Genomic DNA, 19,679 nt, shown 5'->3' on the forward strand with positions numbered 1-19,679 from the left:
TTTACACCTCCTTTTCGGCGCCCCTGTTAATAAGTATAATAAATATATATACTAATGTAAATACGTGAGACCACCCCCCAACTTCATGAGTCGTGTTACTTTATTTAACTTTGAACAAGTCACAATTGTACTCCTTCTCGGCCCTTAGATGGCAGCATATGTTGTTCCAAAACCTGTATGTACCTTTCAGCATTACTGGTGCCTTCACAGATGTGTAAGTTACCCATGTCTTGGGCACTATTGCACCCCCATACCATCACAGATGCTGGCTTTTACACTTTGCGTCGATAACAGTCTGGATGGTTTGCTTCCCCTTTGGTCCGGATGACACAATGAGTGCCAAGCAGGGAAGAATGCTGGTATGAGTTTTTAAACATAACCCGTTAACTGCTGCCAATCAAATGGTGAATAAGATACTCTTTAGGGTTCATATGTTTGTAAATCTGACTGTGATGAAGTCAGTGCCTCACCAGTCATGAACCTCACCGCACGTCACTGCTGTGCACCAGTGCACAAAGCAAGGTCCATAAAGACATGGATGACAGAGTCTGGTGTGGATGAACTTGACTGGCCTGCACAGAGTCCTGACCTGAACCCGATAGAACACCTTTGGGATGAATAAGAACGGAGACTGAGAGCCAGGCCTTCTCAACCAACGTCAGTGTGTGACCTCACCAATGCGCTTTTGGAAGAATGGTGGAAAATTCTTATAAACACACTCCGCAACCTTGTGGACAGCCTTCCCAGAAGAGTTGAAGCTGTATTAGCTGCGAAAGGTGGACCGACATCATATTGAACCCTAGGGGTTAGGATGGGATGGCACTTCAAATTCATGTGAGTCAAGGCAGGTGGCCAAATACTTTTGGCAATATAGTGTATATATGAAGTTACTGGTCAATCCCAAGTTCTTTTGATGACATATATGCTGAGTAAGAAGGACCCTCAAGACAGAATTGGAATATTTTCAAGTTTATACTAAAGCTTTAAGAGTTCAACATCACCAATACATTCATATCGGCTGCTCTAGTTGATCTGCCATTCAAACGGAAAGAGCCTACTTCTTGAATCCGCAAACAGTCCCCCCATAAAGGAATGCCTTCCTTTCCCCAACACTGATAAGATAAGGAGGGGGATGCATCTTTCTCACATTCAAAAGTTGAGACAGAAACCAGACAATCTGAAGACAAAGGAATAGTACTTGCTACTCTAAACATGGCTATATAAAAAGAAAGAACTCTGCATCCTTCCACAATATGTATGTGTACATATATGTATATACACATATATGAATATATACATATATGTATATATGCGTATATATATATATTGTACATATAATTATATATGTATATGTATATGTATATATATATACTATATGTGTATTTATGTATATATACCTCTACGTATATTTTTTTAATAGATTTTAATCGATTAACAATCGCTACAAATAAGAATCGTAATTTGGTTAAAAAAAATAAACTCTTTGGACACCCCTAATAATAATAATATGATGCATATAATAGTGACATACAGAAGAAAAGGGATTCATATGGCCCCATTCTTGGGTGGATCTCGCGTAAGAGGAATGCAGTCTGCTGAAAATGATCAAAAGTGTCACTCTACACAGCAACTGATGCTGTGGTCAAAGATAGAATTGCCACAAAACACCTTTTAAGATATTCAACACCCTACTGCCATCTGGCAGCTAAAGTGGATAGCGCATGTCGCGAATTCGTCACGTTTCACGTGTCGGGTAAACCGCCATGAATGGGGCCATATGAATCCCCTCCCTACCGTATAGTTATGGTATAATGATAGGATAAACACCAATCAGATACTTGTGATTGTCAGGTGAACAGTCCGAAGGGATAGGCTCCGCCCACAGCACTAAAAAAAAAATCACGACCGAGCTCGTTTTGACGATTTCCTCTTTAATAAAAAAAATCTCCGTATTCATCAAAAGCAAAACACAAAGATTTTAAGCCTTTGACTGACGTTAGAACAGAAAAGAAAAACATCCACCAGGATTAAGACATGAAAGTAGGCGGAGCTTGATGCCAAAAGTCCCCAATACAAGATTCTCATCAGTAGGAAAACGCAGTCTGTGTTGGCGTGACATCACACACACCCCTGCAGGTCACGGAGGTCCCCGGAGGCGGTGAACGTTCACCACCTTAGTGTCAACGTGAGCGTCGCCCACTGCGTCAATCACTGTGTGCGTGAGTGTGTGTGTGTGTGTGTGTCTGTGTGTGTGTGTGTGTATCCTGGGTCATCCCGAAGTGAGGCTGTCAAACCCACAGAACTTCCAGCGTTTCTCCAAAGTGGCTCCTACGCCGCTCAGCTCCTGCCTGAACATAAGCGGCAGTCGAACCATGAGGCGCTCCAGTTGCCCCGCCGACACCTACACACACAAACACACACACACACACACACACACACACACACACACACACACACACACACACACACACACACCACTGTGCACCAAGAACATCACTTTTAAGGAGGAGTGTGTGTATACCTTGGAGTCGAGTCTCTGCATGTAAGACCACAAGTACTCCAGGTTGGCTCCGAATGGGTGAACATGGAGGAAGGTCGAAATCACACCTGAAGTCGGGCAGGATAGGAGAGGAGAACATTGTTGAAATGTTTTTGATGATTTTTAAGCCGCGCACGCTTTTGCACAATGAGGCGTTTGAATTTATTTGACTTTTAAAACCTGTGTTCTGATGTTCACACAGTGACACGCTCACGATGGACACAGTTTGACCCTGAAGAAGACTTTGCAACCGTGATAATGAACGCAATGACATCATCACTCACCCAGAAGCAGGGCCTCTTTTTCAGAAAGGACGACGTTTCTTCTCCTGCCCATGCTGAGGTACACTGATGGGGGACACCCGCTGACCCCCTGAAACACATACAATGAAGTCAATCACAATATAACACATGGAGCAGCTCTAGGGCGGAGCCCTGTGGAACGCCAGTGTTTTAGGAAGAAGAAAACAAAGAGAAAGAAGGAAACAAAGAGGAAGAAGAACAAAAAATAATAAAAAATAAAAAAAAATAGGAGAAAGTAGAAAAGAGTGGAGAGAAGCGGATGAGGACAACGGAAAAGAAGAGGAGGAAAAAGAAAAAGAAGAAAAGCAACAATGAAAAACAAGACGAAAAACCAAAAGAAGAAGGAAAAGAAGAAAAACTAAAAGAAGAAAAACAACAACAAAAAACAAGACAAAAAACAAAAAGAAGAAAAACAAGAAGAAGAAAAAGAAGAAAAACTAAAAGAAAAAAGAAAAAAAACACAAGACAAAAAAAAGAAAAACAATAATAATAAGAAGAAAAAGACGAGAAACAAAAAGAAGAAAAACAAATAGAAAAGACAAAAAAGTAAAAGAAGAGCAAAAACAAGAACAAGAAGAAAAACAACACAACAAAAGACAAACAAAAAAACAAGAATAAGAAGTAAAATCAATCAATCAATGTCAATCAATGTTTATTTATATAGCCCTAAATCACAAGTGTTTCAAAGGGCTGCACAAGCCACAACGACATCCTCGGTACAACGCCCACATAAGGGCAAGGAAAAACTCACCCCAGTGGGACGTCGATGTGAATGACTATGAGAAACCTTGGAGAGGACCGCATATGTGGGTAACCACCCCCCCACGCCCCCTCTAGGGGAAACCGAATGCAATGAATGTCGAGTGGGTCTGACATAATATTGTGAGAGTACAGTCCATAGTGGATCAAACATAATAGTAAGAGTCCAGTCCATAGTGGGGCCAGCAGGATAGAAAAGATAAATGATAATAAATAAATGGGTTATACCTGTATAGCGCTTTTCTACCTTCAAGGTACTCAAAGCGCTTTGACACTATTTCCACATTCACCCATTCACACACACATTCACACACTGATGGCAGGAGCTGCCATGCAAGGCGCTAACCAGCAGCCATCAGGAGCAAGGGTGAAGTGTCTTGCTCAAGGACACAACGGACGTGACTAGGATGGTAGAAGCTGGGGATTGAACCCCAGTATCCAGCAACCCTCCGATTGCTGGCACAGCCACTCTACCAACTTCGCCACGCCGTCCAAAGATAAGAACAATAACAAGAAGAATAGAAATAAGAAAAACAAGAAGGAAAATGATAATAACAGGAAGAAGAACAACAGGACATAGAAGAAAATGCATAAGAAAAAGTAGAAAGAAAAGGAGGACGAGAAGAACAAAGGAGAAAAAGAACAGTAACCAGAACACGAAGAAGAAGAAAAAAAGTGGGAGAAAAAAAGGAGAAGACGAATAGGAACAAGTATAGAAATAAAAATAAAAGAAGGAAGAAGACAAATAAGAAGAAAAAGACAAAGAAAAATTAGAAGAGAAAGAGGAAGACGAAAAAAACAAGTGAAGAAGAAGAAGAAGAAGATGAATAATAATAATAATAATAATAAGAAGAAGAAGATAAGCAAATCAGAACAAGAAGAAGAACATTGATAGAAGAAAATGACAGAGAAGAAGAAAAAGAAGAAAAAAGCGAAGAAAGAGAAAAGCTAGTAGAAGATAAAAAAGCAGAAGAATAGGAATAAGTGACAGAACATGTAGAAAAGGAAGAAGAAGAAGAAGAAGAAGAAGAAGAAGAAGAAATACAGGATTCAGTTCACCTTGTCTTGGAGCGAGAGCACCTCCCCTTCCAGGAAGTGATGCTCCTCTCTCGCTTGCTCTAACTCCGCCTCCTTGCTCGCCAGCTGCTCCTGCAGTCTGTGGAGCTGCTGAGAGCCAAATACACACATTACCATGACATCGCAGGTGTGTGTGCGTGTGCGTGTGTGTGTGTGTGTGTGTGTGTGCGCGTGCGTGCGTGTGTGTATGACATTACATTTCTAAATATAATGGGGTATCGACTAATCCAAATAGTTCCTTCAACCTCCAGCAGAGGGAGACATTTCAGCTGTGTAAATACTGTATGCATACCGTTTAAATACAGTGTAAATACCGTATAAATTATGTATTAATACAATTTAAATACTGTATAAATACCGTATAAGTCTTGTATAAATATCATATAAATACTGTATTAATACTGTTTAAATACTGTATGAATACTGTATAAGTCTTGTATAAATACCGTATAAATATTGTATAAGTACTATATAAATACAGTATAAATACCATATAAATACTGTATTAATACAGTTTAAATACTGTATAAATATCCTATGAATACTGTTTAAATAGCGTATGAATACTGTATAAATACTGTATAAGTCTTGTATAAATACTGTATAAATACTGTAAAGGCACTGTATGAATACTGTATAAATACCCTAGGAATACTGTATAATAAAGTATAAATACTGGATTAATACTGCACAGTACTGTGTAAATACCGTTTAAATACAGTATAGTACTGTGTAAATACCATATAAATACTGTATAAATACCGTTTAAATACAGTATAAATACTGTGTAAATACTGTACAAACATCGTATGAATATCGTATGAATACGTTATATACACCGTTTAAATACAGTATAAATACTATGTAAATACTGTATAAATACCGTATGAAAACTGTATATTGTATGAATACCGTATAAATACTGTATGAATACCGTATAAATACTGTATGAATACCGTTTAAATACAGTACAAATACTGTATAAATATTGTATAAATACTGTTTGAATACAGTTTAAATACCGTATACTGTATAAATACTGTATGAATACCGTATAATACTGTTCAAATACAGTATAAATACTGTGTAAATACCGTATAAATATCGTATGAATACTGTTTAAATACTGTACTAAAATTGTGTAACTACCGTTGGAATACTTTTTAAGTACTGTATGAACACTGTATAGTACTGTGTAAATACCGTATAAATACTGTATAAATACTGTGTAAATACTGTATAAATACAGTATAAATACTGTATGAATACCGTTTAAATACAGTATAAATACTGTGTAAATACAGTATACTGTATAAATACAGTATGAATACTGTTTGAATACAGTATAAGTACTGTGTAAATACTGTATGAATATCGTATAAATACCATTTAAATACGGTATTTAAACTGTATGAATACAGTTTAAATACCGTATAAATACTGTGTAAATAAAGTACCAATGATTGTCACACACACACTAGGTGTGGTGAAATTTGTCCTCTGCATTTGATCCCCTTGTTCACCCCCTGGGAGGTGAGGGGAGCAGTGGGCAGCAGCGGTGCCACGCCCTGGAATAAAATACCGTATAATACCGTAGAAATACTGTATAAATACCGTTTAAATATTGTGTAAATACTGTATAAATACCATATAAATACTGTATGAATACCATTTAAATACAGTATAAATACTGTGTAAATACCGTATAAATATTCTATGAATGCCGTTTAAATACTGTACTAATATTGTTTATATACCGTTTAAATACTTTATAAGTACTGTATGAATACTGCATAGTACTGTGTAAATACTGTATAAATACAGTATAAATACTGTATAAATACCGTATGAATACTGTTTAAATACAGTATAAATACTGTGTAAATACTGTATGAATACCGTTTAAATACAGTATAAATACCATTTAAATACCGTATAAATACTCTATGAATACAGTTTAAATACTGTATAAATACAGTTTAAAAACAGTATAAATACTGTGTAAATACTGTATAAATACCGTATGAATAACGTATAAATACTGTATGAATACCGTTTAAATACAGTATAAATACTGTGTAAATACCACATAAATATCGTATGAATACCGTTATAATACTGTACTAATATTGTTTAAATACCGTTTAAATACTTTATAAGTACTGTATGAATACTGTATAGTACTGTGTAAATACCGTATAAATACTGTATAAATACCGTATAAATACTGTATGAATACCGTATACCGTATGAATATAATATAAATACAGTATAAATACTGTTTAAATACCGTGTAAATACCGTACACATATCGTATGATTACCGTATAAATACCATATAAATACCGTTTAAATACAGTATAAATACTGTGTAAATACTGTATGAATATCATATAAATACTGTGTAAATACCGCATAAATATCATATGAATACCGTTTAAATACTGTACTAATATTGTTTAAATACCGTTTAAATACTTTATAAGTACTGTATGAATACTGTATAGTACTGTGTAAATACTGTATAAATACTGTATGAATACCGTTTAAATACAGTATAAATATTGTATGAATACCGTATAAATACTGTTTAAGTACAGTATAAATACTGTGTAAATACTGTATGAATACCGTTCAAATACAGTATAAATACCATATGAATATAATATAAATACAGTATAAATACTGTTTAAATACCGTGTAAATACCGTACACATATCGTATGATTACCGTATAAATACCATATAAATACCGTTTAAATACAGTATAAATACTGTGTAAATACTGTATGAATATCATATAAATACTGTGTAAATACCGCATAAATATCATATGAATACCGTTTAAATACTGTACTAATATTGTTTAAATACCGTTTAAATACTTTATAAGTACTGTATGAATACTGTATAGTACTGTGTAAATACTGTATAAATACTGTATGAATACCGTTTAAATACAGTATAAATATTGTATGAATAACGTATAAATACTGTTTAAATACAGTATAAATACTGTGTAAATACTGAATGAATACCGTTTAAATACAGTATAAATACCGTATGAATATAATATAAATACAGTATAAATACTGTTTAAATACCGTGTAAATACTGTACACATATCGTATAAATACCACATAAATACAGTTTAAATACAGTATAAATACTGTGTAAATACTGTATGAATATCATATAAATACCATATAAATACTGTGTAAATACTGTATGAATATCATATAAATAGTGTGTAAATACCGTATAAATACCGTATGAATACCGTTTAGATGCTGTACTAATATTGTTGAAGTCCTGTACAAAGACTTGTAAATGAGTGTAGAAGAAGAAGAAGAAGAACCTGCTGCAGCAGCTGCAGGGAAGTGTCCGGGAGGTTCCACCCGACTGCGTCCTTGTTGTTGTCCTCTCTGCACGCCTCCTTCCTGGCGAGCTCCGCCTCCTTCACGTAAGCCTCCAGCTGCCATCGCAGGGAGACGTTCTCCTCACGAAGACACGCCTCCCTCTGATCTGGGGGGGAGGAGTCAAGGCCAGACGGGGCGCGGTCAGGCGCCGTACACGCCCCCGCACGCCACGCCGTGTTTTCTAACGTACCGTTGTCCTCACAGCGCATCTTCTTGCACGGGCTTTCATCGGAGTCTTCATCCGACATCTCCATCTCCTCTTCGCGTCGGAATCCCACGATCTCGTCACCGTGGACTTTGGTCAGCTCCTGGAACGCCATGAACATCATCACCGTCCACGGAGAATCGCTTCTTACTATCACTTCTGCACACTTCCTCTTCTGCAGCACTGTTGCTATGGCGACAGGTCCTCCATGTACACTTACCAGCGCCAGCATCATGCCTGCTTTCTCATTACAGCGTGTCTACTTCCTGGCCAGCTTTGTGTGGGCGGAGCCCCACAATGACCACGGACTGGGCACAAAACTCTTTGGACTGACTTCCTGTGGGAGTGGACAGCGGACAGGAAGAAGGCGTACCAACCTCGCACTGCTTGCGCCAAATGTCTAGGTTCTTGCGCTGAGCTTTAGAGAAATGGTCCCACGCCTTTTGTCTGCTGGCGGCGGCGAACACGGCTGAGATCTGCTCGACTTTGGGGTCAGCCGGGGAGGGGGGTGAGGGGGTGGGGGGGCGAGGAGGGGAATCGAGACACAAAAGAAAACATTTTTATGTGTTTGTGTGTGTGCCGTGTGACTCGGACCCAGGACTAGCTCGGCTGGGGTGGGAGGAGTCATGTCATGGCCTGGTCCCGCCCCTTGTACGTACATGTACGCAGACGGCGTGGCGCTGTTGGGAGAGTGGCCGTGCCAGAAAACCTGAGGGTTCCTGGTTCGATCCCCAGCTTCTACCAACCTCGTCACGTCCGTTGTGTCCTTGGGCAAGACACTTCACCCTTGCTCCTGATGGGTGGTGGTTAGGGCCTTGCATGGCAGCTCCCTCCATCAGCGTGTGAATGTGTGAGTGTGAATGGGTGAATGTGGAAATAGTGTAAAAGCGCTTTGAGTACCTTGAAGGTAGAAAAGCGCTATACAAGTATAACCTATTTACCAAGGTCGTACTTACACATGTACTTGCATTGTACTTACACATGTACTTGTGAAGTGAATTATATTTATATAGCGCTTTTCTCTAGTGACTCAAAGCGCTTTACATTGTGAAAGGCATGGTACTTGCATTGTACTTACATTCTACTTACACATATACTTCAGTGTACTCACACGTGTACTTACATTGTACACTGCAAAAACTGAAATCTAAGTAAGATGAAATATCTCAAATAAGGGTGATATTTGCTTATTTTCTGTCTGATAAGATAATTCTTCTCACTAAGCAGATTTTATGTTAGAGTGTTTTACTTGTTTTAAGTGTTTTGGTCCTAAATGATCTCAGTAAGATATTACAGCTTGTTGCTGAGATGTTATGACCTATATTTGTCAGGTTTGTCCCTGACAGTTTGACTGTGTTTTAGTTTTTCCTCTGCGTTTGTCTTAGTTTTCTGTCAGCGCTTTTATTTTGTCTTCATTTCCTGATTGTCTCCCTGAGTGCTGCTTCCCCTCAGCTGTGGCTGATTAGCACCTGGCCACACCTGGTGTCAATCAGCCAGCTGCTATTTAAACCTGCCTTCCCCTCCAGTCAGTGCTGGATTATTGTCATTGTCGATGTCACTACTACCTGTCATAATACTTGTTGTTGTAGCTCTGTCTACTTTTGTTCACTCTGCTCATGTCATAGTTCCTTCGTGTCACAGTAAGTGTTTTTGTTTCTTGTCGACAGTTAGCCTTTGTGCTATTTTAGTTCATAACCAAGTTTGTTCTCCGCCTTGTGCGCGCCTTTTGTTTGTACCCTTTTGTTTGTTTTTTTGCTATAGTGGTAAATTAAATCATGTTTTCCTGGACAAAGCCTGCCATCTCTGCATCTTGGGGTTCGTCACCAACATACTCTGACAATATTTAGTAAAACATGCTTGAAACTAGAATATCAACTGTTGCAAAGCTGTGTCGTCAACACTCACAAGTATAAAACTACTTTTTTAAAGTAATCATTTCTTATTTCAAGCATGAAAAAAAAAACATTTAACATGTGACATTTCAAACAATTTTGAACAGAAATAGTTCATGCACATTCAGATAAATTCTTCAAAATTACAATTAAACAATTTTTGGCCGGGCTGTTTATATGCGCACTAATTGACTGAAAGAGCACGCACTTGGCGCGATGATGTCATGTTATCAATGGAAAAATGCATTTTTAGACAATATGATTTGCCTGAGCGGCTAGGAGACCCAGAGAGTAACAAGCGGTTGCCTTGTTGCTTTTCCATTAAAGGGGAACATTATCACCAGACCTATGTAAGCGTCAATATATACCTTGATGTTGCAGAAAAAAGACCATTTATTTTTTTAACCGATTTCCAAACTCTAAATGGGTGAATTTTGGCGAATTAAACGGCTTTCTATTATTCGCTCTCGGAGCGATGACGTCACAACGTGACGTCACATCGGGAAGCAATCCGCCATTTTCTCAAACACATTACAAACACCGAGTCAAATCAGCTCTGTTATTTTCCGTTTTTTCGTCTGTTTTCCGTACCTTGGAGACATCATGCCTCGTCGGTGTGTTGTCGGAGGGTGTAACAACACGAACAGGGACGGATTCAAGTTGCACCAGTGGCCCAAAGATGCCAAAGTGGCAAGAAATTGGACGTTTGTTCCGCACACTTTACCGACGAAAGCTATGCTACGACAGAGATGGCAAGAATGTGTGGATATCCTGCGACACTCAAAGCAGATGCATTTCCAACTGGACTGGACAGATCAGCTTTCAGGAAAAGAGCGGATGAGGGTATGTCTACAGAATATATTAATTGATGAAAACTGGGCTGTCTGCACTCTCAAAGTGCATGTTGTTGCCAAATGTATTTCATATGCTGTAAACCTAGTTCATAGTTGTTAGTTTCCTTTAATGCCAAACAAACACATACCAATCGTTGGTTAGAAGGCGATCGCCGAATTCGTCCTCGCTTTCTCCCGTGTCGCTGGCTGTCGTGTCGTTTTCGTCGGTTTCGCTTGCATACGGTTCAAACCGATATGGCTCAATAGCTTCAGTTTCTTCTTCAATTTCGTTTTCGCTACCTGCCTCCACACTACAACCATCCGTTTCAATACATGCGTAATCTGTTGAATCGCTTAAGCCGCTGAAATCCGAGTCTGAATCCAAGCTAATGTCGCTATACCTTGCTGTTCTATCCGCCATGTTTGTTTGTGTTGGCATCACTATGTGACGTCACAGGAAAATGGACGGGTGTATATAACGATGGTTAAAATCAGACACTTTGAAGCTTTTTTTTAGGGATATTGCGTGATGGGTAAAATTTAGAAAAAAACTTCGAAAAATAAAATAAGCCACTGGGAACTGATTTTTAATGGTTTTAACCCTTCTGAAATTGTGATAATGTTCCCCTTTAAGAACAATAAATTAGTTTTTAGTATAAGTTTGCTGGTTTCAAGAAATGTAATGCCGAGCGCATATCATTATGTCAAGATAATGGCACTAGCATTTACTTCATTTAAGAATATTTTTCAACATATTTGAGCAAAAAGGTCTCTTTTTTTTTTACCAAGAAAAGTCCACTTGTTATTAGTGAGAATATACTTATTTTAAGGTATTTTTGGGTTCATTGAGGTTAGCTAATTTTACTTGTTTTGGAAAGTCTTGACAAGCCAACATTTCTTGTTCTATTGGCAGATAATTTTGCTTAGTTCAAATAAAATACCTCAAATTTTTGTATTTTTTTTCTTGTTTTTGAACACTGATTTTTTGTACTTACATAGTATTTACACCTGTACTTACATTGTACTCACACATGTACTTACATTGTACTTACGTTGTACTTACGTTGTACTTACATTGTACTTACGTTGTACTTACATTGTACTTACATTGTACTTACATTGTACTCACACATGTACTTACGTTGTACTTACATTGTACTTACATTGTACTTACGTTGTACTTACGTTGTACTTACATTGTACTTACATTGTACTTACGTTGTACTTACATGTGTGTTTGCCCCCACATGCAGGTGGACTTGCTCCATGGCTGACACGTGATGTCACAGGTCACATGATCACATCATCATATTTACATTTCAACTTGTTTTTGACTTTGGACCAACCTCAGTGGAGGAAAGAACATCCACGGGTTTCCTTTTCAGAGACTATGGTTGGATGCTTGGGCGGGTGGGTGGACCATAGATGGAGGATGGGTTGGATGAGTGGGTGAATAGACAGGTGCATGAAAAAAAATGAATGGGTGGATGGGTGCACTGGAGAATGGATGGATGAATGTGAAATGGATGGCGGATGTATAGATGGATGGATGACATAGGCTGGATAGAGGATGACGGATGGATAGGTGGACGGTGGGTGGATGGAGATGGAGGACGTATGGATGGATGGTAGATAGATGGAAATGGATAGATGATATATAGATGGATGGATGGATGGATGCCTGGATAGATGGATGCATATATGGATGATAGATGAGATATAGATAGATGGAGGGATGATGGATGGAGGGATGACAGATAGATGGATGGATAGATGAAATATAGATAGATGGATGGATGGATGCCTGGATAGATGGATGGATGGATGGATGTATAAATGGATGGATAGATGATATATAGATGGATGGATGCATGGATGCCTGGATAGATGGATGGATGGATGGATGTATAAATGGATGGATAGATGATATATAGATACTGTAGATGGATGGGTGACACATATATAGATACACTGATGAATGGATGATAAATAGATAGATAGATAGATAGATAGATAGATAGATAGATAGATAGATAGATAGATAGATAGATAGATAGATAGATAGATAGATAGATAGATAGATAGATAGATAGATAGATGGATAGATAGATAGATAGATAGATAGATAGATAGATAGATAGGTGGATGGCTGGATAGATGACACATATATAGATGAATGGATTACACATAGATAGATGGATGGATGACACATGTATGGATGGATGGATGGGTGACACATAGATAGATGGATGGATGGATGGATGGATGGATGGATGGATGGATGATGGGTGACACAGATAATGTATGGATGATGGATGGATGGATGGATGGATGCATGACACATAGATAGATGGATGGCTGGATGGATGGCTGGATGGATGGGTGACATAGATAAATAGACGGATGGATGCATGACACATTGATAAATGGATGGATGGATGACACATAGATAGATAGACGGATGGATGGATGGATGACACATAGATAGATAGACGGATGGATGGATGGATGCATGACACATAGATAAATGGATGGATGGATGACACATAGATAGATAGACAGATGGATGGATGGATGCATGACACAGATAGATGGATGGATGGATGACACATAGATAGATACACTGATGAATGAATGATAAATAGATAGATAGGTGGATGGCTGGATAGATGACACATATATAGATGAATGGATTACACATAGATAGATGGATGGATGACACATGGCTGGATGGATGGATGGATGGATGGGTGACACATAGATAGATGGATGGATGGTTGGATGGATGATGGGTGACACAGATAATGTATGGATGATGGATGGATGGATGATATATAGATAGATGATGATGGATGGATGGATGGAAAGATGGATGGATGATGGATGGATGACACATGGATGGATGGATGGGTGACACATAGAAAGATGGATGGATGGATGGATGGATGATGGGTGACACAGATAATGGATGGATGATGGATGGATGGATGGATGCATGACACATAGATAGATGGATGATGGATGGATGATATATAGATAGATGATGATGGATGGATGGATGGATGGATGGATGAATGGATGGAAGATACATGGATGGATGGATGGATGGGTGACACATAGATAGATGGATGAATGGATGGATGATACAGATAATGGATGGATGGATGGATGACACAGATAGAGAGATAGATGGATGGATGATGGATGGATGCATGACACATAGATAGATGGATGGATGGATGACACATAGATAGACGGATGGATGGATGGATGATATATAGATAGATGATGATGGATGGATGGATGGATGGATGAATGGATGGATGGATGAATGGATGGATGGATGCATGACACATAGATAGATGGATGGATAGATGACACATAGATAGATAGACGGATGGATGGATGGATGATATATAGATAGATGATGATGATGATGATGGATAGATGGATGGATGGATGGATGGATGAATGGATGGATGGATGGATGCATGACACATAGATAGATGGATGGATGGATGACACATAGATAGATAGACGGATGGATGGATGATATACAGATAGATGATGATGGATGGATGGATGGATGGATGAATGGATGGATGGATGGATGATGACACATAGGTGGATGGATGGATGAATGGATGGATGATGACACATAGGTAGATGGATGGATGATGGCTGGATGACTGGTTGAAAGGTTGTAATCCACGGTTGTGACAAGGAAGGACTTTCAAGATGCTTACATTGTGTCAAGATGGCCACCAGGGCGCACTTGAAGGCCTCCTTGGCGCGCTCCATCTCCTCCTCGTGCTGCGCCTTCTCGCTCATCAGCCGGCGCACGTGACCGTTGGCCGACTGGATCATGGAGTAGAACTGGTTGGCGGTGCGACGGTTGACCTCGCCACGATCCATCCAGGTGAGGAGCACGGCCGTGGCCTGGCTGAACTGGTGGTTGTCTGCAAAGAGGGGCATGCATGTTCATCAGGATGTTGCAAAGAGGAGCATGCATGTTCATCAAGATGTTGCAAAGAGGAGCATGCATGTTCATCAGGATGTTGCAGGAAGTGATCAAAGAGGAGCATGCATGTTCATCAGGATGTTGCAGGAAGTGATCAAAGAGGAGCATGCATGTTCATCAGGATGTTGCAGGAAGTGATCAAAGAGGAGCATGCATGTTCATCAGGATGTTGCAGGAAGTGATCAAAGAGGAGCATGCATGTTCATCAGGATGTTGCAGGAAGTGATCAAAGAGGAGCATGCATGTTCATCAGGATGTTGCAAAGAGGAGCATGCATGTTCATCAGGATGTTGCAGGAAGTGATCAAAGAGGAGCATGCATGTTCATCAGGATGTTGCAGGAAGTGATCAATGAGGAGCATGCATGTTCATCAGGATGTTGCAGGAAGTGATCAATGAGGAGCATGCATGTTCATCAGGAAGTGACCAATACTGATTCATCCTGCAGCTCCACACAAAGTCACTGTGCTTCTCTTCCTGCTTCCTGTTTCCTGCTTCCTGCTTCCTCTCCAAAGAGCAGGCGTCACCAGGATTGGATGTGAGCGTTCCTTCATGGGACCTTTAGCGCCCAGTCAGCCTAAACCAACGGCGGCGTCCAAATTGTTCCCCAGACGTCACAGCTGAGAGGCGCGCCGCCACATTACACGTCCGTCACTTGAGAGCGCTCCGTCTTATTTCAATGACAATGGGAGCGCGGGAGCACCGAGGCGAGGACGTGAGTGAATTAGTGAGCGTTTAAAGGCGCTGCGGCGCAGATGAAAAGCTTCTGGAGCGGCAGATTAAAGTCACATTACACGACGTCGCACAACGACACTCGACAATAATAACCGCTATTTTTTTTTTTTAGTTTACGACAAAGACTCTACAAAGGAAACACCTTCAGCTCGTGTTGCCGTTGGCGACGAGCCGCCGTACGGCGCCACAAACAGATGTCAGCGCGCACGCCGCCGACCGATAGCGATCTTAGCATGAAACGACGGTGACGGATGGTCCGTGGGTCATACTTGCCAACCTTGAGACCTCCAAATTCGGGAGATTTGGGGGGGGGTTTGAGGTGGGTGGGGCCGGGGGGCGTGGTTAAGGGGGGGAGTATATTTATAGCTAGAATTCACTGAAATTCAAATATTTATATATATATATATATATATATATATATATATATATATATATATATATATATATATATATATATATAAATAATTGACTTTCAGTGAATTATATATATATATATATATATATATATATATACATACATACATACATACATACATACATACATACATACATACATACATACATACATATATATGTATATATATATATATATATATATATATATATAATTGACTTTCAGTGAATTCTATATATATATATATATATATATATATATATATATATATATATATATATATATATATATATATATATATATATATATACATACATACATACATACATACATACATACATACATACATACATACATACATACATACATACATACATACATATATATATATATATATATATATATATATATATATATATATATATATATATATATATATATATAAATAAAATAAATACTTGAATTTCAGTGTTCATTTATTTACACATATACACACATAATACTCCTTTCTACTCATTGTTGTATTTGAAAGTGCAATGCTTTGCAGCCAGTAGCACAGCCTTTGAAGGAGCGTAGGTATGGGCAGTGTAATATTCTGGGTTGGAGTCAATAACCAAGCGAGGTGATGAAGTTACGTCTCTTTACTTCATACTTCAGAACCGACTCCCACACTTGCCGTCAATACAACGTAAACCGTTGGCCAACCAAAAAGTAACCACAGAACACTATACGGTATAGTGTTCTGTGGTTACTTTTTGGTTGGCCAAGCGGACGTGACGACAGGCTGTCCTCACTCAGGTCCGCACGGACCTGGAGGGGGCGTGCCTTAAGTCCGGCTGGAAATCGGGAGAAATTCGGGAGAATGGTTGTCCCGGGAGATTTTCGGGAGAGGCACTGAAATTCGGGAGTCTCCCGGAAAATTCGGGAGGGTTGGCAAGTATGCCATGGGTGCGCACTACCGTCAACGTGTGGTCTGGTGTCTGCATTGCATTGTTTTCGCACCCAGGAGCAACTTTGCCAAAAGACCAGAAAAATGCAATAAAACTAAACTGAAAATGCGTAATTACGGGAAAAGTAGAAATGGTGGAGTGTGGAAAATATATAACCTGTGTTAGAATGGTTGGAACCATTGAAGATGTCAGGCTTGTCCCTGACAGTTTGACTGTGTTTTAGTTTTTCCTCTGCGTTTGTCTTAGTTTTCTGTCAGCACTTTTATTTTGTCTTAATTTCCTGATTGTCTCCCTGAGTGCTGCTTCCCCTCAGCTGTGGCTGATTGGCACCCGGCCACACCTGGTGTCAATCAGCCAGCTGCTATTTAAACCTGCCTTCCCCTCCAGTCAGTGCTGGATTATTGTCATTGTCGCTAATACTTGTTGTCACTACTACCTGTCATAATACTTGTCATTGTAGCTCTGTCTACTTTTGTTCACTCTGCTCTTGTCATAGTTCCTTCGTGTCACAGTAAGTGTTTTTGTTTCTTGTCAACAGTTAGCCTTTGTGCTATTTTAGTTCATAGCCAAGTTTGTTCTCCGCCTTGTGCGCGCCTTTTGTTTGTACCCTTTTGTTTGTTTTTTTGCCATAGCGTTAAATTAAATCATGTTTTCCCGCACAATGCCTTCCGCCTTCTCTGCATCTTGGGGTTCGTCACCAACAAACTCTGACAGAAGAAATATCAAAGTAGTAGGAATTCTTGAGATCAAAGGGAATTTGTGTAATATATAACAATATGTATAATATATAAATAGTCTAATTACTAATTTTGAGGATCAGTCATAGACTGTTTAGAGTGAAAAGCAAATTTTATTTTCACTCTCATACAAAACGTTCTAACTTGGATTGTTTCCCTGGCTTCGAGACTCTCCCGGAGGACAGTGTGGCGAAGACACAACAAACTCCCTTCTCGTCTCTCATGGACACACACCTGTTGTTGTTGACTTTGGACTAGCGACTGCACGACATCAAGGCCGCGGAACAGGGACACGCGGCAGGCTTACACACACACACATGCATCCACAAAAATATACGCCACACACACATACCCTACCCCCCATCCAACGCCCTTGATGTGAATCCCTTAGGGGTGATGGACGGATGGGCAGCGCCTTAAGAGCTGCACCCTGCCACCGTGGCCCCCATTCCCTCCCCTCTGTTGCAAGTCTCGAGATGGATGTTGTAATATGTATATGTGCTTTGCAGACTGGGCCCCTCGGCAGGTGCGACTTATACTCCAGTGCGACTTATACTCCGAAAAATACGGTAAATAAATTACTGGAAATGTGAAATTTCAGGAATTTAGGAAACAAAATAAAGAAATATGACTAACACTAGCATAGTGTCATGATCCTTGGTCCGGATCATGTTTTTGTGTTTTCTGTTAGTTTTGGACTCCTTTAGTTCCTGTTTGTGCAACTCCTGAGTTTGTTTTGGTTGCCATGGTTGCTCATTATGTTCACCTGTCTCTGATTAGTGTTCAGCCGCTCACATACTTGCCAACCCTCCCGGATTTTCCGGGAGACTCCCGAAATTCAGTGCCTCTCCCGAAAACCTCCCGGGACAAATTTTCTCTCGAAAATCTCCCGAAATTCAGGACGGAAGCCACGCCCCCTCCAGCTCCGTGCGGACCTGAGTGACGTGTCAACAGCCTGTATTCACGTCCGCTTTCCCACAATATAAACAGCATGCCTGTCCAAACACGTTATAACTGTAGAATGATCGAGGGCGAATTCTTGGTTTCTTATGTGGGTTTATTGTTAGGCAGTTTCATTAACGTCCTCCCAGCGCGGTAACAACACACAACAACAGCAGTCATGTTTTATTCTACCGTAAAGCAGTTCGTCTGCCGTAAACAGCAATGTTGTTGTAATATATTGAGTTGGAGGCAATAAACAGGCGAGGTGATGAAGTACGTCTCTTTACTGTAGGCTTCAGAACAGACTCACACACTTGATGTCAGGTGCGCAACACCACGTAAATCGTTGGCCGACCAAAAAGTAACCCCAGTACGCTATAGCCAACATTCACCAGGAGATGGCAACAGACAAACATAGCACAGCAGCTCAATTAAAAAACTGTACTTAAGCCACATTCTTTTTTTTTTTTAGTACTGAACTCTTAACCCTCATTTGTAAACAATAACATGCTTATTAAACAAACAGTATTTGTACACCTTTAACACAGATTTTTATACTGTCTTCAGAGATTCAGTTTTTTTGGTGGTACTCGAAATCTTTCTGGGTAACTGCGAAAGGGTGTTCAGCATGGTTAGAAAAATAGTGACAGAGAATAGAACAAGGATGGACAATTCAACCCTTAACTCAACAATGAGTAGATGAGTGTTATGTGTGTGTATATGTGTAAATAAATGAACACTGAAATTCAAGTATTTCTTTTATATATATATATATATATATATATATATATATATATATATATATATATATATATATAAATAAAATAAATATATATATAGCTAGAATTCACTGAAAGTCAAGTATTTCTTATATATA

General features: G+C 39.4%; 1 protein-coding gene across 2 annotated transcripts in view; it reads right to left on the minus strand.

The window, feature by feature from the left end:
- Positions 1-1,455: 1,455 nt before the first annotated feature.
- Positions 1,456-19,679, minus strand: part of enox1 (ecto-NOX disulfide-thiol exchanger 1) — a 55,628-nt gene continuing 37,404 nt past the window's right edge. Inside the window, exons 7-14 of one of the 2 annotated variants that reach the window (XM_061970866.2) lie at positions 14,771-14,983; positions 8,677-8,783; positions 8,285-8,402; positions 8,034-8,200; positions 4,660-4,764; positions 2,824-2,911; positions 2,522-2,607; positions 1,456-2,401 (exon numbers count right to left, since the gene is read on the minus strand). In XM_061970866.2, the coding sequence (XP_061826850.2) occupies positions 2,270-2,401; positions 2,522-2,607; positions 2,824-2,911; positions 4,660-4,764; positions 8,034-8,200; positions 8,285-8,402; positions 8,677-8,783; positions 14,771-14,983 (1,016 nt within the window). In that variant the 3' untranslated portion in view covers positions 1,456-2,269. Of the gene's footprint in view, positions 2,402-2,521; positions 2,608-2,823; positions 2,912-4,659; positions 4,768-8,033; positions 8,201-8,284; positions 8,403-8,676; positions 8,784-14,770; positions 14,984-19,679 lie in introns of both variants that reach the window. The other variant, XM_061970865.2, reaches the window with a different exon arrangement.

Source organism: Nerophis lumbriciformis, linkage group LG13, assembly GCF_033978685.3.
Source record: "Nerophis lumbriciformis linkage group LG13, RoL_Nlum_v2.1, whole genome shotgun sequence".
Taxonomy (NCBI): domain Eukaryota; kingdom Metazoa; phylum Chordata; class Actinopteri; order Syngnathiformes; family Syngnathidae; genus Nerophis; species Nerophis lumbriciformis.